The 22,889-nt window shown below is 51.4% G+C and overlaps 1 protein-coding gene across 1 annotated transcript in view; it reads left to right on the top strand.

Moving 5' to 3' along the window:
* The window catches only part of LOC119447187 (endoplasmic reticulum transmembrane helix translocase), a 265,907-nt gene that overhangs the window by 115,758 nt on the left and 127,260 nt on the right, over positions 1-22,889 (top strand). The window contains exon 12 of the mRNA XM_049663732.1: positions 9,035-9,145. Coding sequence (XP_049519689.1) covers positions 9,035-9,145 — 111 coding nt within the window. The remainder of the gene's footprint in view (positions 1-9,034; positions 9,146-22,889) is intronic.

Raw genomic sequence — 22,889 nt, 5'->3', positions numbered from 1 at the left:
TTCGGCGGGCGAGGAGGACACTCCCCTCGCGGAAAGGTAAAAAGATATAAAAGAGCGCGACCGAGAGACCCCCGGTCTCTCTGACCTCGCTTGACCTAACTGCCCGGACGGATTTTACCTGCTGAAAGCCGTGAGGGACCTCGTTTGCGTGACTACCACACGCAACGAGGCAAGCCTATTTTATTACTTATTTTACTGAGCGGACTTCCCTCTGCAAGAGTGTTTTATTGCCCACATCAATAAACGTTGAGTTGACTCGCTTGTTGCATTATTCGCCCGAACCCTGCGTAGCTGCGATTACACGCGCTACAGGTTGGGGAGGACCCCCACATTTGGCGCTACCAACGTGGTTCGAATTCGGCAACACGGCGAGTTTTTTTCTGTTTTTTGGAGCTGGGACTACTGAAGTTGCAGCAAACAATGGCGACGGGCTTGTCTGACTTTCCAGATTTGTTCATGTTGTCGGATGTCGCGGCAGATAATCAGAGGTCTAGTGCTAACGCGGCGGCAGCTTCCGAACAAACCGGTAGCCTTGATTTTGAGTGTTTCACGCGGAACAGTCGGGATCGCGGAAACGCCACGTTGACAGGGTTTAGGCCTGAAAGTAGGCCTAACACGCCTAACACCTCGCCGCTTCGTCTCGCGGACTCAGAGCCACCTATGCCTCTAAATATTTTGACGCAAGCTGCGGATGCGTCCGAACCTTCGGGCGGTAGCATTCCGTCAAGCGAAATAATGCTGCAGAATGCGCTGCAAGTCATGCAGAGCTTAGCCGGCGCCCTGCAGAACACAATGCGGGCCCCGTCGCAGAGCGAGCGACCACGAATTAAGGTAGACATGCCTACCTATAGTGGGTACCACGATCGCACTAGTGCAAATGAGTACCTCGACCGTCTGCAGTATTATCAGCAAGCAACAGGGCTCTCGGACGCCGAACTTCTCGCGCGCGTGGTCCCTGCTTCACTGACTGAACAGGCGGCTCGTTGGTTCCGACTGGCCGGACACAGAGCCCGCACAGTAGAAGAGTTCCGCGCGAACTTCCGCGAAGAATTTCTTCCGGCCAACTACGAGTGGCGTTTGAGGAGAGAGTTGGAGTTGCGTACCCAGCATCCGGACGAGTCCCTGCTGGAGTATGTTCGAGCGATGGACGAACTTTATCGTCTCGCAAGCCCTCTCGCCACCGACGCCGATAAAGTCGAGCGCGTCACACGGCAAGCGCACCCGACTTTCGCGGCCTACTTCAGGGGACGTAGGTACCGAGAATTAGACGAGCTCGCCACCGAAGCAAAGCGCATCCAAGGGGACATCCTCGCGGCGCGAGCATACCGTCCGCCTCCACCCGCCGCGCTGTCACTCGAGCCTCGCTGCTCGTGGAACGGCGGCGGGATCGCTTCGCATTCCCCTAGGGTCGACGCGTCGGCATCGTTTGCCAACGAGCAGGTCCAGCGTGGTTGGGAATTATCAGACCGCGCCTTGGACCCGTACGCATATGCGCTGAAAACAGCACAGCATAACGCGCCGCGGCAGCAACTTGCGAGAACGGAGGAGCGGCACATGCCGACCGCTGAGCGTGGAAGCTACGGCCCGCCGGATTGGAGCGACGGGCGCCCACGCCACCGAGGCTTCGGTGGCCGTTGCTACCAGTGCGGTGGACTGGGGCACATCGCCCGTGACTGCACAAGTACGCCGGGCCGAGGTCGAGCACGTGGTTCGGGAAACGGGCGAGGCTGCCGGTGATCCACCTTGGGTCCCGGGCGGCGATCTCGAACACAACCGGTGATTTCGATTTACTTGCGCCTTTGGCTTGTCACGTAGGAGATGTCGCGGACTCGCAGGCGCCGTTCATCGAGCTAACGATAGCCCGAAAGAAGTTTGCCGCATTATTGGATACTGGGGCAAGCGCTTCTTTATTTGGTGACGGGGTGTTGCAGCATCTCCGCGAGAACAATATCCGCTTAAGAGATAGTGACATCACTTTCCGCTTTGCTTCTGGCACAGAACAATCGAGCGGTGCAGCTAGACTAGTTATTCGTTGGGAGAGACGCGTCAGGCGACAACGCGTCGTACATCTTCCCAGTCTGTCAGTGCCTGTTATTTTAGGTCGAGACTTTCTCGCCAAGTCGGGTATTTTGATAGACATCGCCAGCGGAGGTTACCGAGAGAACGGAACGGGTGTTTTGAAGCGTTTCGCAAAAGCGCCCGTGCCTGCAGCGACACGCCAGTCTCCGGGGGCGGCGCGAGCGGGCCACACCCAGCCACAGCCGAGCGAGCAAACCGTAATCGGTAAAGACGATCAAAGCAACGGAGAGACGGTGGCACAACATTGTGCCGCAACGTTGCAAGGGGCAGCGCACCCACTTTTGTCAGAGGTCAACAGCCTGCCGGAGAGAGAGAAAGGGCACGACTGTCATCGCTGTTGTATGAATAGGACGCGATTTTCACGGACCGGCCGGGCCTCACTACGTTAGTCAGGCACAGGATAGACACGGGTGACGCTGCACCGTGGAAATGTAATCCTCGGCCGATAAGCTTGACTAAACGGAAAGCACTTGACAGCGCCTTAGACGAACTCATCGACACAGGCGTTGTGGAAAGGTCGAACAGCCCATGGGGCTTCCCGGTAGTTCTAGTCCCGAAGAAGGACGATACTTATCGCCTTTGTGTAGACTACCGCAGGCTGAATGAGGTTACGAAGAATGATGCGTACCCTCTACCCTCCATTTCCTCTTTAGTATCTAACCTAGGCGGGGCGAAGTACTTTACGACGCTCGATGCTAGTTGTGGATATTTTCAGGTCGAAATGGACGAGCGTGACAAAGAGAAAACGGCTTTCACTTGTCACCGCGGGCTCTTTCAGTTCAAAAGAATGTCTTTTGGCTTAGTCGGAGCTCCCGCTACCTATCAGAGGTTGATGGACCGAGTTCTAGGAGATGCGAAGTGGCAACATGCTCTCGCATATCTCGACGACATAGTGGTTTATTCGAAAACATTCGACGAGCACTTGCGCCACTTGAGAGACGTCCTAGACAGGCTGAGGTCCGCGGGTATCACGTTGAACCCAAGTAAAGCTCAGATAGCTGCGAACAGAATAACGCTGTTGGGATTCACGTTGGACAATGGCCGCATTCTGCCGAGTGAAGATAAGCTCGAGGCTATACTGAGCTACCCGTCGCTGAAAGATATCGGCGAACTGAGACGCTTTCTGGGATTGGTGAACTTTTATCGCCAATTCATTCCAGACTGCGCGGCAGTGCAAGCGCATTTAACGAAGCTCTTGAGGAAAGACGAGCGTTGGACTTGGGGTCAAGAGCAGGAGGCGGCACTGCGCGGCCTCACAAAGGTGCTCGCTGACACAGCAGAGTTGCAGCTGCCTGACTTGAACAGGGAGTTTGTGATTCAAACAGACGCAAGCGACCTGGGTCTAGGTGCAATTTTGCTTCAGGAGCACGGAGGCATTCTCCGACCGGTTGCGTTCGCGAGCCGTTCGTTGACGCCGGCGGAAAGGAACTACTTGGTGACAGAGAAGGAGTGTCTCGCAATAGTTTTCGCTCTGCGAAAGTTTGACTATTATGTCGACGGAGTGGCATTCACGATTGAGACGGTCCACATGGCTCTCACTTGGTTGAGGCGCTTGAGTGAGCCGAGTGGCCGCCTGGCGCGTTGGGCACTGCTGCTGCAGCGTTACGACTTCACCGTGCGCTACCGCAAAGGAAAAAGCAATGCCGCAGCGGACGCGCTTTCGCGAGCGCCAGTCCGAGGCGAGGGAGAAACCCTGGCCGTAGCCCGAGTAAGGGACGCGGAACAACCGTCGATCCTGGGCGAGAGCGTGAACCACGTAGATGTTGTCGGTTCCGCAGGAGTTGTCTTCAGCAGAAAGGAGCTGTTCGAGGCTCAGCAGAAGGATCCGTTTTGTCGAAAAGTGCTCGACGGGCTCCGGGAGCCGGGTGGCGCGGCCGCCGCGCACATGGAGGCAGCTGGTATTGCTGTCGGTGCGGAGCGCTCAGGAACAGCTGGTAATGCTGTGAGCGCGCTGGATTCCTATTTGCTGAATTCCGACGGCGTCCTGCTGAGGTATATTCCCACCGAGAACGACACAAGTGAGGCGTTTAAGGTGGTGATACTGCGCGCGTTGAGAGGAGCACTGCTACGCTACTTTCATGACTCGTGCATCGCTGGGCACGCGAGCGGCCCCAAGACTTACGTTAAGTTGTGTCGCTTCGATACCTGGCCAGGCATGAAATGGGACGTGATTCGCTACGCGCGATCGTGTCATGTGTGCCAAAGCGTCAAGCCCCGAGGCGGACGACCGCCCGGCTTCATGCAGCCTATCGACAGCCAGACTCCCTGGCAAATCGCGGCATGTGACGTCATGGGACCGTATCCCACAAAACCGAGCAGGAACAAATTCTTGCTGGTGGTCACGGATCACTTCAGTAAATGGGTAGAACTTTTCCCCCTACGAAAACTGACGGCACGGGTGATCATGGATAAGTTGATGGAGGTTTTCACCAGGTTTGGTTTTCCGGAGCAGTTGATAACGGACAATGCGTCCTACTTCACTGCAAAGGTGTTCGTTGACTCATGCGCCGCACTGGGCATTAAGCAAAAGAAAACGACAACCTACCATGCTCAGTCGAACCCCACTGAACGAGTCAATCGCAACATCAAGCACATGCTTGTCGCGTTCTCTGAAAGGCATAAGGACTGGGATACCTACCTTCCAGAGATCGGGTTTGCATTGCGATCGACAGTGAACCGCTCGACTGGGTATGCGCCTTCTTCTCTCAACCTGGGGAGAGAGCTGCCGAATCCGATGGATAGGGTTCTCGCGGATCGCAGCGGAATGCCAGTCGCGCCGTCAGCACGAGCTGAATACGCGACGCATCTACGTGCCAAGATAACGGAAGCTTTACATAAAGCACGCTGTAATCTTCGCACTGCAAGGGCACAGCAGAAGGCGCAGTACGACCGCTCGCATCGGAACGTCCACTACGAAGAGGGCGATCTGGTGCTTCGACGCCAGCACGTTCTCAGCGATGCTAGCAAACAGTTCGCTGCCTCGCTGGCGCTGAAGTGGACTGGGCCGTATCAAGTGCGAGAGAAGGTTTCCTCGCTTGTTTACCGGCTCGAGAACAAGAAAGGAAAGCCGATCGGCGGACCGGTACACGTATGCGACCTGAAACGCTACGTGCCGCGTGATGAGCAGTGGGATGACGATCAGGCCCTCCCTCAACCGCGATCGGTGGGAGAGAGCAGTCAGACACGAACGGCGAGCCCGCAGCCGCGCTACAATTTGCATAGCAGGCGAAAGTAATCTGACTGCTAGTTGCGCAACCCGACGACTGCGAGGAACATTCGTAAGTCCGGGTGGCGTTGCGTACCGCGTGAGCATACAGCCGCGCTGGGCTGGCACCTTGGTAATTCCTGCCGGGGAAGCGAACGTCTAGTGACCACGGAGCACCGAGTATGCACGACGAGTCGTCGAGGCCACGACGGTAATGTGGAGTGAACGTTCGACGCGTGGGTGTGCGGTTTCACCAAAGACTGCTGTGAGGGACAGTGCGGTGATTATCTTGTGCTGCGACTCGAATTGGTGATGATGCTTGCGAACATTCCCTTCGTAACAGACGTCGACGGGGTTCCCGGATACGGCCAACTATGCTGCTGATCACAGTGCCGCTTCGTGCAGTTTGCTAATAATTTCCAGGAGCAGAGCAAGACGAGATACGGCCGTGCGAATTGCCTGCAGTACGCGCTGGAACAACTGACGCCCTTGCAGTACTGACGGCGCTACGCCGGCCTGGAGCCGCACAAACCGCTAGCCGGCGGCCGGCAGACGACCACCCCCTCCAGCGCAGCCTACACCTAAGGCGCAGCACTGAGAGCCACCTTCGAGCCCCCACAACGATCCCTCCCGCCTCGCTACCACGAGCAGTGCAGCTGACCAGCCGCCTCCGAGTCGGCATCAAGTGTCCGCCAGCTGAGGGCCACATCACCACAACGCTTCCTCGGTCGCCAACCTCGGCGGGTACCCAGGCAAACGGACGTCCCTAGGGGCCAGCCTCAACGTACGGGGGCCTTCTTAAGGGGGGGAGGATGTGGGGAGCACACGCTGCCACCTTCTCCCGCGGGCGCTCGCCCGTCGCTTGCGAACGGAGCGCACGGGCGGGCATCTCGTGCGCGCACAACGTGCGCCGCGGGAGCCGGGCGGACACGGGAGAAATGCACTTTGCCCTCTCCGGGTTCTCGCTCGCCTCTCGCGACGCGCGCGCCCGCGCGGGAAGAGGGAAAGTATTTGGCGGGCGAGGAGGACACTCCCCTCGCGGAAAGGTAAAAAGATATAAAAGAGCGCGACCGAGAGACCCCCGGTCTCTCTGACCTCGCTTGACCTAACTGCCCGGACGGATTTTACCTGCTGAAAGCCGTGAGTGACCTCGTTTGCGTGACTACCACACGCGACGAGGCAAGCCTATTTTATTACTTATTTTACAGAGCGGACTTCCCTCTGCAAGAGTGTTTTATTGCCAACAGCAATAAATGTTGTTGAATTGACTCGCTTGTTGCCTTATTCGCCCGAACCCTACGTAGCTGCGATTACACGCGCTACGGGTTGGGGAAGACCCCCACAACTCTTATTAAAGGGAACACTTATGATAACTCAGTTTGTGTATGAAGTTCTGGAAAACATTTTTTTATCAATAGCATTTCAGTCGAATAGAATATTTTTTCCCCCTCAGAAGCTGAAGAAATAGCGATGTTGTCCAAAATACTGCTGATGTTTTCAGTTTAATAGTAGGTCATACTGTGCTTAATGGCAATCTTCTATTGCTTAGAAAGTCTTGCTTCCCAGTTTTCTTCTAGGGAGAGGAGGCTTTTTCTATCTTTATGACGAGTATTTCTGTAGGTACCTGCCGTGGTTGCTAAGTGGCTATGGTGTTTGGCTGCTAAGCACGAAGTCGCGGGATCGAATCCAGGCCACGGCGGCCACATTTAAATGGGGGCAGAACGTGAAAACACCTTCATACTTAGATTTAGGTGCACATTAAAGAAACCCAGGTGGTCCAAATTATTCCGGAGTCTCACACTACGGCGTGCCTCATAATCAAAGCGGGGTTTTGGCACGTAAAACCCTTTAATTTATTCATATCTGTAGGTTATCAGCTCGTTAAAGCCACTCTGCGCGACGGACAAAAGCGGAGAATGCGCATCACGTGACGGCACCACTCCGCACAGTCATCAGCGCAGCACAGGTCGACTACGTTCGGCACTAACGCTAAAGAGTTCTCACAGCGAGAGGCCTACGGCAAGTTCGCTCAACGCCCCTCCCCCTTTTCTTTATGTCCGCGTCCATCTGCCATCCGCGTAAATGCGTATGCAGCCGGGGTTCAGTGCACTAGTGGCATGATTATATTGAGCCTGCCACATAATTTCAAAGCTTGTCCTGGGGCGGCTCGCTCAAAGCTATGAAAAGAGAGCATTGTGTGCCTATGCATGGCGTTCAGAATGAGTGGCCTGCATTGAGGGGCCGGAATGAATAGATCTGGGGCCGTATTCTGAAACGTTTCACTTCGGCGATAGTTCGCTTAGGCGGTAGCCGCGTTCAATAAGTCAACCGACTGCTTACCCGTGACGTCAGCATGCACTACCAACACGCACTCTCGAACGCTTCGCAAAACACCCGAGATGGCGCACCATGCGAGTGCAGAGCGGCTCAGGTGTGTTGTTTTCGAATGTATCGGCCACAGTACGACACAGGCATGTTCGTTTATTCAATACATGTCGGGAGCACGCACTGACACCGTGAAGTCAAAATGACGTATACCGGAACTATTAGGTGGCGCGACTTATTTTCCGGTTTTGCTCAACCAGCCAATCAACGCGCACCTGAAAGCGAAAAGTGAAATATCACCGAAGTGGAGCGCTTCAGAATACGGCCCCTGCATTGATTCAGTACGAAACCATAACTTTGATCGCCACCACCCGACGATGTAGCTCCGATTAGGCCTAACAGGCTAGACAGTATGGCTGATAGTGTGGCCGTGACGAAAAGTCGCCGCTGGCTGATGTGATAATGGGCTGCAAACTGTCGTAGAAAGCTTGTTGCTAATATGTTGCTACGGGCGACTCATCGCTGATTGCTTGCACGATGACCCGTATGGGTTATATTGAAGGCCATTGAAGCCCCGTTCATGTCCACGGGCCAGCAACTACTGCGTGCCAAGTTGCCCCGCTCCGAGCCACGCGAGACGTCTCGCGAAGCGTGGATCGGCGCACGCGCGGGACGTCCGCGTTGCTCACCGATCCCAACCCAAAGAGGAAGCGCCCTCGACCTTGCTCTCCCAAGTCACCCCGCCGTTCGGCGGCGCTAGCATCGCGACACTCGCGCCATCTCCCGCAATGCGCCGCAACCACCACGACCGCTGCCGGGCTTAGCCACGCGGAGAAGCCGGACTACAGGAGACATGCGGTGAAAACAACATCAGGGGACGCGTGAGAGTCGCGCATCCCCACACACTACAACGTGGCACTATGGTGATTTTACTGGGGCAGATTCTTTCATTTTTTAGAAAAATGTTATATGGCACTGTTTTTTACTTTAGTGCCCATATGCCATGTTTCGCATCACTGAGTAATCCTGTCCATGTCAGACTGCAATGTTGTCATAATCATCTGTAATATTAATTGCCCAGTTCAGTATGAAATTGTGTGGGAGCAGTCTCGCCGAAGAATATTATCATACATGTTATTAACATATTGCACAAAGGGGAGTGCTAAAGTAGTATGCAAGGGCAGCTAGAGAGGTTTACAGGAAAGATGCTCACTTGCAACTTTGCTTTACTGGAAAAATAATTCCACCACAAGCATTGCTATGCATGTGCCGACAGCGGGAAACGTAAAGGTTAGAAAATGAGGTGACGAACTTGAGGGCTCCCCTTTGGCCACAATTCCGCACCAACCTTTTGAGTTGGGTGTAGAGGGCGCCTAGAAGTTGGCTTCCCAGCTGTGGCGTGAGCCTTGTGCCTCCTCTGTGCAGTTTGCCCGTGTTCCCGAGGACTATGACGAGGTGTACCTGCGGATGTCGCGCCGTGGTGCCCGAGTGCTGGCCATGGGACGCTGTGTGTTGGGACAATTGAGTCATCAGCAGGTGAGGTGCTCACATCTGATGCAGTAACTGGCCCGCAGTTTGCAAACAACAGTTTGCAATTCAGTATTCTAAAGCCCTAATTTTGCTTTGTGCGCGTACTCTTGGATGGACAGTTCTGCATGTTTTGCACAGTGCCGGCTGTCGTGGCACATTCTGCTGTTGAGTGCAAGGCTTGATTCCCATTGGTGGTAGCTGCACTCAAAGGCGGGTAGGATGCGTCTATGTATTTAGTGAACAGTCTAGTAGTTCGCCCTTTGTAGGACAGTGGGACATCCCGCTTTGTGATGTGTGCGAAAACGCTTTTAAGCAGCAAAGCAGCATTTATGTCATTTATTTGGTACTATCTCCTATCTAAAGGTTTCAACACTTCATGGCAGAATAGTTTTGGGAATAAGTGGCGACAAGTGTGCAAAAGCTGGAAGAATTGTTTTCATTGTTGGAAAGCTTGCTAGATTTCATGAGACTGCTTGCTAGATTTCACAATTGCTCATGAGAAAAATGTTCCCACTATGCGCAATTGGTTATTTCTCTTTCCTGTACTTAGATTTACACCTCTAGCTTGGAATACGCACCTATTTTTGTGCCTTGAGACGATAGCTTGTCTGCAAAAGTTGCCCTTGTGAATGCATGTGCAAGAGCGTGCACATGCAAAAAGGCAACTGACGCCATTTATGTTGGACGCTCTTGTGAAAAGTGCACACAAAGTTTTTGTGTATGGCCTTTGCTGTGCCACTTGTCCACCATGCTTTAGGAGGGGAGTGGTTACGAATAATTTTGCATTGAAACATTTGATGGTCTGTGGAACATATCTGTCCCTCTATTCGAAGATGCCATGTTGTGTCAGTGGCACAAATGCGTTGCACTTTTTAAAACTAAGTGGCCTATTGTACAGAAGTGAAATTAGTTAAAAACTACTTCTAAGCACCTCATTTACTTATCCAAACATGACGAAAGTTGAAATGTACATGGAAACTTGAAATGGTGAGGAGTAGCCGAACAAGGAATATTGCCAACATTTCCACAAAGGTCAGGGCAGCTTTCATTGGCAATCTCTTTTGTGTACGCGTAGCTTCGCCACCCTCAACGGGGTAGGCCAGGTTAAGGAAAAAAGAAAAATAGTATAGATGGACCAGAAGCTTGCCGTTATGAAGGCAGTACTGGCTTGGGGCTCTATCGAGGAGTGGAAATAACTGGAACCTGGGAAGAACTTACGCGTGTAGGTAGGTGGCAGCCAGTGCACTGTATTCAACTGGTCTTTCTGGAATTTGAAAAAGCAGAGGAAGGCTTTTACACATCAAGAGAATGTTCACTCTCATCAACAAATGCTGCACATGGGAGCAGCGGCCGCTGTAGCACATTCGACCTTTCCAGAAATGTGCACGCACTGTCAGTGGTGGCCACAAGGCAGTACGGTAAGTCAGAGCAGATTTGCCTATTCGCCTTGCCTGCAGTGTGCGAGCCGTCCGCGGCCTGCCACTCCCTTCTCCCACAATGCCTTGTGCCTAGCCACCAGCAGAGAGAGCAGGCGAACAGGTGAGTCTCCAGCGGCCATGGCGGCCGACTCTCTGGCTTCCCATACTGCCTTGTGGCCGCCGCTGCGAGTGTGCACGCATTTCTGGAAAGGTCCAATGACAGTGCAGCGAACGCATAATGCGCAGATTGTGGGTTCGGCTCTGCGATGCAGGTTCTTCAGACAGTTGCCTTGGGTGGAGCCTACGAGAACCCAATTAAGGACAAAACCATTCGTTCCAAAATGCACGCAAAACTTTTAATTAAACTAGTGTGAAAAGAAACATAAAATAAACACTCAATGAAAAATTCACAGCAAGATGCAAATACACTAAAAGCTCCAACACTATCAACACCGTGCAAGTTAGGGGCAGACCACAAGTGTAAGCGCGCGCAGCAGTTGAAGCGATGAAAGAAGCGGCGTTCGTCTTACCAAGATGTCGATGGAGTTGACCGAAGAACGGGCGACCAGAGCGTAACAGCTCTGGCCGCATTTTCGTCCGCAGTGGTTGCGGCAAACAGCAGTTTCGTTTGGACTTGGTGCGCATGTTGGTTGCGTGCCTTCAAAGCTGCGTAGTTGCCATACATGATTGAATCGATAGCGGCTGCGGTTTCGTCTACAGCAGGGGTTCTCAGGTACGTTCATCCCAGGGAACCATGCTACGCTCCATAAAGTGCCAAGGAACCCCCCCCCCCGATTTAACCGAATTGTCGAGGGTATCAAGAAAACAAATAAATGCTGCACTACGTCTACACTCTTTTATTTACTCAATGAATCGTCAAATCTTGTTTCTATTTAGCACAAGACCAGTGCGGAAGCTGAAATTCTCTTCATCTCATGACTGATTAGCGCTAGCAGCGGCGAAGGCCTCGCGACATCCTTCGCGGCGCGTGTTTTCATCTGAGACGCGCTTTGCACCAACGGGCGCACATCCCGATTATTTTTTCGCCACTCAGCTGCTCGCCAACAAATTGTCCGTCAATCGCGATGTAGCCGGTGCTTTTTATCTTCAACAGCTTTGCACTGAGTAAAAGCGAAACTACTGCTTGCCGCAACCGCTGTCGACGAAACCACGGCCGCTATATATCGACACGATCATGGACGGCGACCTTGCGGTTCAGAAGGCAGGCGGCTGACGCACGCACCAAGTCAAAACGAAACTGCCGTTCGCTGCAAGAAGTGTGGACAAAACCGCGACCGCTATCGACGCGATCATGGACGGCCACTTTACGGTTCAGAAGTCAGGCGGCTGACAGACGCATCGAGTGAAAACGAAACTACCTTTCGCTGCAAGAAGTGCGGACGAAACTGCGGTCACTATGGGGCTCCTGCGTTGCCCAGGGGGTGCTGCGAAAATGGTGCGAAAAAGCGCCCTCAATCCGAAACTGGCTAGTACCAAGCTCGGTCGTCTGCTTCGGAAAGCACGTTTACAAAATGGACCCGCCACTTTCGGTTGCGTTGTACCACGGCTTGCAGGGAATATCGGGCGCCGAAGATTTTTTCAGGGGTGGCACTCTGCGTAAAGGCGAGAAATTATGCAGCGCCATATATGTGTACGCCGTTCAAGAAATAAACGGCGAAGTTTTAGCCCGGTGTCAATCGCAAGTGAAGCGAGTCGCGTACGAAGGTTTAACTTCAGGTAAGGTTTGCACGCTGCTATATTCAGGCGCACAAACGCGAGGAAGTGCTTGCCTATAAATGAAGGCACAGCAGCGATAAGCAGACGTCACGTGTACGGAATAGCTCGAGCGCACGGCAGTACGCGTCGCGACGGCAGCGGTCTTTCAGCATGCCGCGAAACGGCGGGACTCCTGCAATCTTTGTTGACCGCATGCCGCTAGACAAGTAGTTATGCCTGCGCTGTACTATAGCGGTCATCTGTCCCTTTAGCAACTGATGAATAACTGATGCAATTCTTATGAGCTCGCAGTAACATACGTACGTGGGAATCGCGCGCTGCTCGCTTGATGTAGCTCTTAATGACAGCGCTCGAACATCGATGTGCAGTAATAAATACTGCCTTGGTGCGCTGCATTGACGTATTGGCTTGAGGTCAAAGATGATCACATTTAACTCTCGAACCTGTGTTGCTCGTAGTGGGGTAGTGAAGTTATCCAGCGCGCCCGACGCTCTGCAGCGTGAGGCCTTGAAGGAAAACGGTAGAATCTGATGTTGGGATTCAGACCTTCTTGTTCATGCCAGCCCACGACGTAGCAGTAACGGCGGTGACGCTTTTTCGAGGCTGAGCTAGGTCTCTCCGGATCGGTGCCGCCGATGTCTTCTGCTTCCAGCGTTACGTCCCACGGCACACGTAGAGTCCGTTTTCGTTAAACTATAGGCTGCGGCCAGCTCGCAGCGTGGTCGGCGTGGTCTGTGAGAAGTGGCGAGCCTTTTCGCACTCGAAACAGGGCAGAAAAAAGTGCGAATCGACGCAAAATTCGGGCTCGAAACGTGCTTCGCCACAGCCACGGCTCAGTACTACATAAGCTGGTACTACCCAGATGACGTTTTTCGCCGTCACCAGGCGCCGCTACTATACCTCAAACTCCAGCGCAAGACGCCCATCGACGCTGACATGGGAGGCGACTACGCAGTTGTGAAGGCACGCAGCTGACGCGCGCATCGAGTGAAAACGAAACTACTATTTGCCGCAACCGCTGCGGACGAAACTGCGGTGGTTATCGACGCAATCAGAGATAGCGACTACGCACTTACGGAGGCACGCGGCTAGCCGCCAACGCGGTGTTACGCGCGGCGATAAACGCAAGAATAAAGGCTTTAAAGGCACAATTAGACACGAAGCGCTTCGGCGTTGCTGTCAGTCACGTGCCGCGTACGATTGCCGCTGAGGACCACGGCGATGCGGACTGCGCCGCTTCGTTTCGGTTGGATGCTACGCCGTTCTTGCTCTTCTGCGGCGCGCATTTGCGGTGCTCCGCATTTAAAAAAAATTTTTCCTCCAACGTATAGGTCAGTGCGCACGGTATCGGCACCTACCCTATCTACAAATAGGAGAAAGGCGCATGGTGGTAAGTTACGGCCTCCGAGATTCAAGTGCGAAAGCTTAGGCGCGTTGCCCGTTCTCAGAGGTTGGGTGGCTACAAGCTGCTTGCGTATTTATTGTGCAGTTCGCGCGTTGCTGTTGCGCACTGTGATGTGCTTTTTGACACTAGGGCATGGGTAATGGAGGTTCTTTGGATCAAGCGCACCTCGTGTTCGCCGTTTTAGACACTTGTCGAGAGCGGGACCAGCGAAAATTTATCAGTGGCTCGCGGAACCCCGAGCAGGGGCCTGCGGAAGCCACTTTGAGAACCCATGTTCTACAGTGGTTGCGGTAAAGTGCGTCAGATGAAGACGCTTGCTGCGACAAGTGCTGCAAAAAAACTCGTAAAGCCTTCGCCGTTGCTGGTACTAATCTGTCACGAGATGATGAGAATTGCAGCTTCCTCACTCCTTTTGTGCAAAGTAGAAGCAGTATTTGCTGATTCACTTACTAAATTAACGCATGTGGACGTAATAATGGCATTTCTTTGTTTTCTTGATACCCCCAATAATTTGACATTTGGGTAATTTGGACATTTGAAAAGTGTTGTTTTTTGGTCCCGTCAAATCCAACTTATGAGGTTTTACTGTAGCGTGTGTTTACAGTGCCAAGGATGCTTTTGCTCAAGACACTGATGCGTCTGGCGCTAGTCACACGAAAGCTAAAGTATCCTCAAAAGTGGTCATCCGAGAGTACAGCATACTTTTTTGGCCACTTGTTGAATAGTCCCTTGTTTTCTGGAGAACCCAATATTTCGAACTACCAATTATTTGGACTTTTAGGCGGTCCCTGTTGAATATTATTTATCAATTGGCGTTTGTGTTTTCTCCTTTACTTAATATCCAGCTTAACCGCCTATTTGAATGACAGGTATCCTGTGCACTGTCTTATCCAGTGATCTGGATAAGGTCACTGGATAAGACAGTGATCTGCGCTGTACAGTCAACAACTGTTGATGTGATCTAGAAGGGATGCCGGAATGGGCTTAATAATCCAGCCGGTAAAAAAAAAGAAGCAGGAAAATACCACTGCTTCATTTAGTGCTGCTAATCTAATCGAATGTAACATGCATCTAGTTTTTGAGGGTTCATGATGGAAAGCAATGTGCACCCAACTGTGATGGGCACTCGATTTTATAACACACAAAAAAGGGCAGCAGACTTGAGCAATTCCTTCGACTCTGATTGCCACTTGTGTAGCATGTAAAATAAGTTATCTTTCGAATGAGCGTTCGTAATTGCAGTGAAACCTTGTTAAAAATAGAATCTCATTAATTGAAACTCCAAAGGGGCTGGAAATTTATTCAAATAAAGGGGAGTTAGAACTAATCTTTAAATATTGTGCCCGATCAGTTGTGCTGTACAGCACGCATAACCAAAAGCGTCACTAGGCTGGCGTTGAAAAAGTCTCCTCCATCATTGCGCGATGACATGTGCCAAAGAAGCCCAGTTTCCGTATAAAGTCCCAATGTTCAGTGAGGTTTCTATCTTGCGTACCATTTGCTGTGGGTGCGATGCACACTGTCCTCTCGCGTTCCGAGTGCTGGCGTGATCTGCTAGGATCTCCCCATCATGGGGGTGCTTTTCTCTATGTTACAGCAGGTGTTTTTTTCTGAAGGATATTTAATACTTAATGCAATACAGAAAGCAAAATGAATGCTTTATGAACGAGATATATGTAATAAAAAAGATATAAATTGTTAAAATCAAGATTTTGCGATGAAATTGAACAAAGTTTGTAAAGACACGCTTGGTATCTACTAAGAAAAAAGTGTTACGAAAATTATGATATATACGAAATGTATTGCCGTCTATTAGGCACTATCTCTGAAAAAATGAAAATTTTTCATTGAACAGGTATTCCGCTACAAAAATTGAACTGCAAGCGCTACAGTTGGGCGTGCTGGGCTGCGGCCGCCGATGTTCCGGGCTGGTTTGCTTTGTCATCGCTTTCGGACTCAAAGTCTCGAATATTTCTTTAAAGTAGAATGAGCGTGGAGAATTTCGGATGGAAGAATACAAGGTAGCACTCGATGGTTCCGAGTTGCGCAGTCGCGGAACTTGAAGCGGGCAGCCAGCTCCTGAGGCTCAGAAACTAAGCTACGCGGATGTCTATCATAAAGAAAACAGTTGTTCCGCACGGCTATAAGGAAATACCATTCGTGCTGCAATATATTCACACGATTGGCATGGCAGGTGAATTCGTGTGCACACTTGACAGCCACTGCTGCGCGAACGTTCGTTTAAAACGCTGTCATTCTTGATATTTTACCCACCGCTCAAAATCCCTGGGCGTACACATTACTCGTTGCGCAATACGGCACGTTTCAAATAAATCGTGAACTGGAATAGCCGCAAAAAATGCCGAGCAACTTTCCCAACACAGTTATTTGTTTTGCAGTACACAGCCAGAATTGGGGAGAACCTGAGATGCCGCGGTGGAACGCTGCCCACTAGCAGACGACGCTCGCTCTCCTAGCGCAACCCGTAACCGTAGTGCCGCGGTGGCGAGAATCGCGGCAGGCCGCCTTCTCTCCATGGGCGCGGCGCGGAGATACGGAACCGAAAAAGTATCTATAAACGTTGGCCTGCGCTCCCTTTACAATCTCCCTCTCTCAGCAAGCGCGGGAATGTGCCGCGGAAGTAGTGGGAGGTGGGCCGACAAAGCGCGTGTCTCAGCTGCAAATTTTGCAATACTCGAAGAAGTACATACGAGCTCGTGCAGTAGATGATATCGACGATTATGAAAACCGGGAGCGCCACGATCATGAAGGCTAGAAGCAGTGGCCATGCCGATCAACGGAAAAGGCGGGCTTCGTGCGTGGGACGAAACCCCCGCGGGTGAAACCAACACGGTGGAGTCTGCTGACATTTGAGCATGTCGCTACTGACGATAAAACAGGTGGTGCTTTGACGGAGGAGTTTCCGAGTGCAGACAGTAGACAGTGCTGCCTCGTTCTGCGAAGACATCTCTGATGCGGCGATCGTTGTCGTGAGCCAGGCGGTGGCGTTGTGGGACCGAGGCGACGACAGCAGCGGCAGTGACGACGAGATTGACGAGGGCCCGTCTTTGACACCGACCCCGATGTTCACCCAAAGTGCACTGTCGTCGATCGAGTTGCTTATTGATTTCATGCACGCTAAATTATAGCTGCCAGTGTTTCCACAGCAGCTGGATGCGATGCACACGGCGGTTGTGAATCTGAAAATTTTGCGAAAGCAAGTGCAGATTTCTTTTTCAGAGCACCTAACTATCGATACGCTATTTAGAGATATTAATAGACGCTTTATTTTTCACAGCCTTCTCTACAACATCGATATTTATATTGCAAGCGGCAAATTTGGTTTCGGGACTGCAAAGATGTATTCGGATGTTTTTCTTTTTTTTTCGGCACTCCAGATATAGCGATGATCAGTTATAACGATAGGATTTTTCGGTCTTCTCGATATTGTTATAACTGGACTGCACTGTAGCATCAGACGTGCATCACCTTGTTGAATTCTGCACCTGTCCTGTCCGGGCACTGTAGACTCGTCGGTCTGCACCTGTCCAACTGGATGGACACAGGTGCCGCCTGCCATCCAGTGGAAGTCCAAAACCCACTGCCTCTACTTCGTCTGTCCCCAAAGGACAGCTTGCTCCTGCACAATGAATCACTCCGGCACTCCACGCATGCACTCATCCCTCCGCGTGGAATGCGCTGTGGTTGCTGAGTGGCTATGGTGTTGGGCTGTTGAGCACGAGGTCGCGGGATCAAATCCCAGCCACGGTGGCCTCATTTCGATGGGGGCGAAATGCGAAAACACCAGTGTACTTAGATTTAGGTGCACGTTAAAGAACCCCAGGTGGTCCAAATTTCTGGAGTCCCCCACTACGGTGTGCCTCATAATCAGATTGTGGTTTTGGCACGTAAAACCCCATAATTTAATTAAATTTTTTAATCCCTCCGCGTGGATCGGACCTTCCTGGCCACTTAACTCACCGAGAGGAGGTTGCGCTCAGGAGGATCCGCGTGGGCACCGCCTTGACTCCTGCCACTCCTGCCACCACTTGGACGTCCGGTGTACAACCTGCCCCACTGGTCGACCCCTTCTGCACTGCCCCAGCCACAGAGGCAATGCTGGATCATCTGCCGGGGACCTGTCCGGGCCTTGACGAGGCCCGCAACCGCCACTTGCGCGGCCTTGGCTACCACCCATGTCGATCACCTGACCTAATGGGCTGGACGTATGAAGCTTTGCACCGGCCGCTCCTGTACTTGATCCAGGAAACAGACATACATCTTTCAATTTAGTTTATGCCATAGGGCATGCTGGTGCCAATAAATAAATAATAGAATCCTCTAGAGTTGTGCTTGCCTACCCACCCTTAATTTTGGCTTTTCTATGCACGTGCTTCTCCACAGCATTACCCTGGCACATGCCTTTTCCAGATTTAGAGTTTCTTGACCTCTGAAGCCCTCCCCAGCACCAGCAGGCCCCTGCCGTCCTCTCTTTCGTCTTCTGCGCCTGCTGACGACATTTGTAAAATTATTGCTCCTGATCTTCTATCTGAGCTAACAGAAGCTCTTCGTTGCCTTCTCTCTTCTTACAGAGGAGGAGGAGGAGGAGGAATAACTTTATTGAAAAGGGGTTGGGGTGAAAGGTTATGAGCTCGATGGGTGGGGCCCCAAGTCCAGGGCTCCACTGGCCTCTGCCGCCTGCCTTACGTGACCCAGAAGTGCTAGCTGCACCTCGGGGTCAGAGCTGGCGAGTTGTGCCTCCCATTTCTTACAGAGGTATTTTTGATTTGGACGACTGCCCTCTCGAACATCTATAGTCAACTATCACATCATCACCGGTGATGCCAGCCCCGTTTATAGGCGACCTTATTGCATCTACGCAGCGGAGCAGGCCATCATACAGAAAGAGGTCGACAAGATGATGGACAAGGACATTAGTGAGCCATTGAGTAGTCCATGGGCATCCCCGGTTGTCTTCGTAAAGAAAAAGGACAACTCTTGGCACTTGAGCGTTGACTACCGTCACCTTAACACGATAAAAAAAAATGTGTACCCACTGCCTTTGACTGTCTTCATGGATCACAATATTTTTCATCAATTGACCTCCGTTCAGGCTATTGGCAGATTGGTGTAGATGCGATGGACCGTGAGAAGACCGCCTTCATTGCACCGGATGGTCTTTACTAATTCAAGGTTATGCTCTTTGGTTTATGCAATGCCCCAGCTACATTCAAGCGCATGATGGACTTTCTTCTGTGCGGATTGAAGTGGTCAATATGTCTTTGTTATCTTGACAATGTGATTGTGTTTTCGTCGACCTTTAAAAGTCACCTTCAGTGCCTCGCTACCATCCTCTCCCGCTTTCATGGTGCTGGACTTCAGCGGAACTCATCAAAGGGCTGTTTCGGCGGTCGCGAAATTACTATGCTCGAACATCTGATAAATGCTGTGGGAATACAGCCTGACCAGGAGAAAGTTAGTGGTGTGTGTAATTCTCCTGTTCCATGTGCAGCAATAGATGTCCAAAGTTTTATGGGCTCATGCTCATATTTCTGGGATTATGCTCAAGAAGGATGCCCTGTAGTGAAGAAGAGGGATGATGCAGTGGGGCATCCTTACCAGCGCTGTCTAGTGGGTCAGTCTCTCCAGTGCATCACTCGGACTCGCGCTCGCGGTTCCCTGAACTGATCCAACGGTCGGCCCTAACGCTTGCGTGCAATAAACGCCTTTACCGCCCCCTTTTTTGGGGGGGACCACTGCAAGCCATGACCTTCTCTCACCTTATTGAGCGGCTTACAACTTGGCCGATTCTGTCTCATTTTGACCTCTCGGCTCCTATGTGCAAACGCGAGTGGTCATGGCATTGGTGTCGTTCTCGGCCAGCACCAATGGGGTCAAGACTGCATCATTGCGTACGCCAGGCACCTTCTTTGTGCACCCGAATGAAATTAATCCATCACTGAATGCCTTGGGCTTTGTGTGGCCAGTTGTGAAATTTTGACCCTACCTGTTCCATTGCAGTTTCTGTGTCGTAACTGATCACCACACCCTTTGTTGGCTCTTATCTTTGAAGGACCCAACAGGTCGCTGCGCTCGTTGGGCATTATATCTGCAAGAATGCACCTTCTCCATGATGCGTAAATCATCTGCATCAAGAGGCTGACTGCCCACCATCCTGTGGATCCGCTGGATGTCACAAATGATTACTCAGACATCTGCATGCTGTCCGACTTGCTCCTTATTGGTGCCCTCCGTGCCCAGTGACCCTTCCCTCCGGCATCCATCCTGGTGGTCCTGAGCTCATCCCAAGGCGCCTCCGACTCGTCGTGCTCCAGCTGCTACATGACACGGCTGGAGGAACCGCCTGAGACACCGCTTCTTTTGGCCTGGCATTTACCCCTCAATATGCCGTTATGTCGCTACTTGCAATCTGTGTTAGCACCGGAAGACGCCTGCGTTGCCTCCTGCTCGTTCTCTTCAACCTGTTGACGTCCCCACGGAGCCATTTTCTGTGTGTGGCTTGACCTGCTTGGCCCTTGCCCTATTTCCACCCGAGGAAACAAGTGTATTGCAGTGGAAACAGATTATGCAGCAAGATGTGCCATCATGCGGGCAATTCCAACTAGCTGTGCTATAGATGTCGTCAACTTTCTACTGCATGATGTAATTCTACACCACGGCGCCCCTTACTGGTCACTTACGAATCGCGGTCGTTAGTTTCGATCGAAGGTTGTCGATGATCTGCTCCGCTCCTGTGCTACCGAGCACAAAGTTGCTACAGCGTACCATCCTCAAATGAATTAATTCACCTTACGCCTTAACCATACGCTAACTGAAATGCTTTCCATGTATGTTTCCGTAGATCAACGGGACTGGGACGTCGCTCTGCCATACATCAACTTTGCTTATAATTTGTTTCGTCAAGATACTGCTGGATTCTCGCTGTTCTACCTCTTGTTTGAGTGCGACCCTACATTGCCCATAGACACATTACTTCCCTCCAAATTGCAGTCCCCAACCACTTACGCCCGTGATGTTATTGCTCTGGCCGCCCACTCCTGACAAATTGCTCGTGATTGCCTTACTGCCTCGCAGGGTTCCCAATAGTGCCGTTACGATCGTTGGCACCGAGAAGCCCATTTTCCCCTTGGTGCTCTTGTGCTCCTCTGGACACCTTCACATCGTGTCAAATTGCCCAAAAGACTCGCTATCTTGTTACTCTGGTCCGTGCAAGATCTTGTGGCAACTCTCAGACGTGACGTACAAGATTGCACCGGCAGGCGAGTCTTCAATGTCTCCCGACATCAGCAGTGATGTTGTTCACGTTGCCAGACTCGAGCCCTATGTACCCACCTTAAGTGATGCTCCATAACCTGCACTGGTACGGGGATACCCCGCCCGGCGGGTTATGTTGCAGGGAAAAGAATGAAGAAGGTGTCTTGAGAAAGAGACGACAAAAATTGGCTGCTGCTTAGGCGCCATTACACTTTCTGTAAATACCCACCCGTTTACACCTGTGCACCTGCTTTTTTCCTGCATAAATATTAACAAGATTTTAGTGTAAATTCTGAAAAGCGGCACATTATTGCTATCCTTTGCAAAAGCTGGTTCATCTACTAACTTGTTAAATTAAATTTTGGGGTTTTACGTGCCAAAAACCACGACATGATTATGACGCACGCCGTAGTGGGGAACTCCGGGTTAATTTTGACCACCTGGGGTTCTTTAACATTTACCCAATGCACGGTACACGGGTGTTTTTGCATTTCGCCCCCATCGAAATGTGGCTGCTGTGGCCAGGATTCGATGCCATGATCTCATGCTTAATAATGATGATTTCAGCTTTGACGGTAAGCTAATGTAAACACTGCTAACTTGGTTTCAAATTTTGAATCCATTTGTAATGCGCAGGGATTTACGGACCAATTTTCTTGAGAAAAATGTGCACATGAGTCTGGCAAATATGGTAATCATTCATTGTGAGCTGTGGTTTTCTCTTTGAAATCTACTAAAGCCAGGGGGAAATTTTTTTTTTTTTTTTTTTTGCCAGGAGATAAAGTGTCTTTGATGCATTCACTGTCCCTTAGTGCTACCAAGTGAGACGCTGCAGCCATTTGCAGTAATGATTGAGGCCACCCTTAAGTTCAGGCACTTGTGTGCCTTAGTTCCAACTGGTGAAGTTGGAAATATCCAACTAGGGCCAATTTATGATCAAAATAATGAAAGTTCTGGCTTAAAGAAATGTATATGCACCAGCCGGAACCTTCGATTGGGACCAATTTGGCCCAAAGATAGAATTAACCGGAGTTGAATTAATGGGCTAGTTGGTCTCCTCAGAAGTCAACATGTTGCGCGCATCATGGGCAGAGAAGACGAATGCTGCAGAGTGCTACTACTAGCTGAATTTTATTGCTGATTGGTAAGTGCCAGTAGAACCTCATTGGTACGATCCTGTTTTCTACGATTTCCTAGCGCCAACGTTTGCGATTCAGAACACAAAGTGACCCAGTGCATTTCCACTTTTTTTGCTGGTTAATCCATTTCCTGGAAACACAATCTTTTGGCGCTGACGTTCAGTACATCGCCAAACCGCGATCGTGTGATCAGTGTTCTGGCCGCTAGATGGCATGTGAACAAGAGGAGGACAGTAGCCACCCGTCGCAGCAGCTTCCCCACAGTGCCCGTGTCACGGAAAAACGCCAGTGCACACTCAGTTTTCTCTTCCGGTCCTGGCAAATCTTGGGGTTCGTCGTCACACTCACAGTTATCGCCATCAACCCTATTGCGGGAGGCATCTTCAGGTATCAGTTTCACAGGGCATGTGCCATAATGCCGTTGGAAGCGTACGGCATAGACTGCTTATAATTTAAGTCGCCTGAGTTGTGAATATCTGTATTTTAAGTGGTACCACGCTAAACCAAAACAACCTTTTTCAAAGGCTGCACGTGCTAAACACGTACACCTAGCAGCCGTATGTCCGAGAATGGAAGCATACGAAGGGATGGCTGCCTGCACTTGCATTGGTGAGGTAATTCCTTCACTGTCCAAGCGTTGTACTACCATTCTGAAGAATTTATTTCATTGACTCTGCACCAAGCAGCAACTTTGGCTGCCGACTCCCGACGAGACGGCACTGCATGGTTAGGCCTAGCCGGGGGCAGTGTCGGGCAGCATGCCGTCGTGGAAAGCT

This window comes from Dermacentor silvarum, chromosome 1, assembly GCF_013339745.2.
Source record: "Dermacentor silvarum isolate Dsil-2018 chromosome 1, BIME_Dsil_1.4, whole genome shotgun sequence".
NCBI lineage: Eukaryota > Metazoa > Arthropoda > Arachnida > Ixodida > Ixodidae > Dermacentor > Dermacentor silvarum.
Note: the sequence above shows the minus strand (reverse complement) of the source record. Positions and strands in the feature narration are given on the sequence as shown.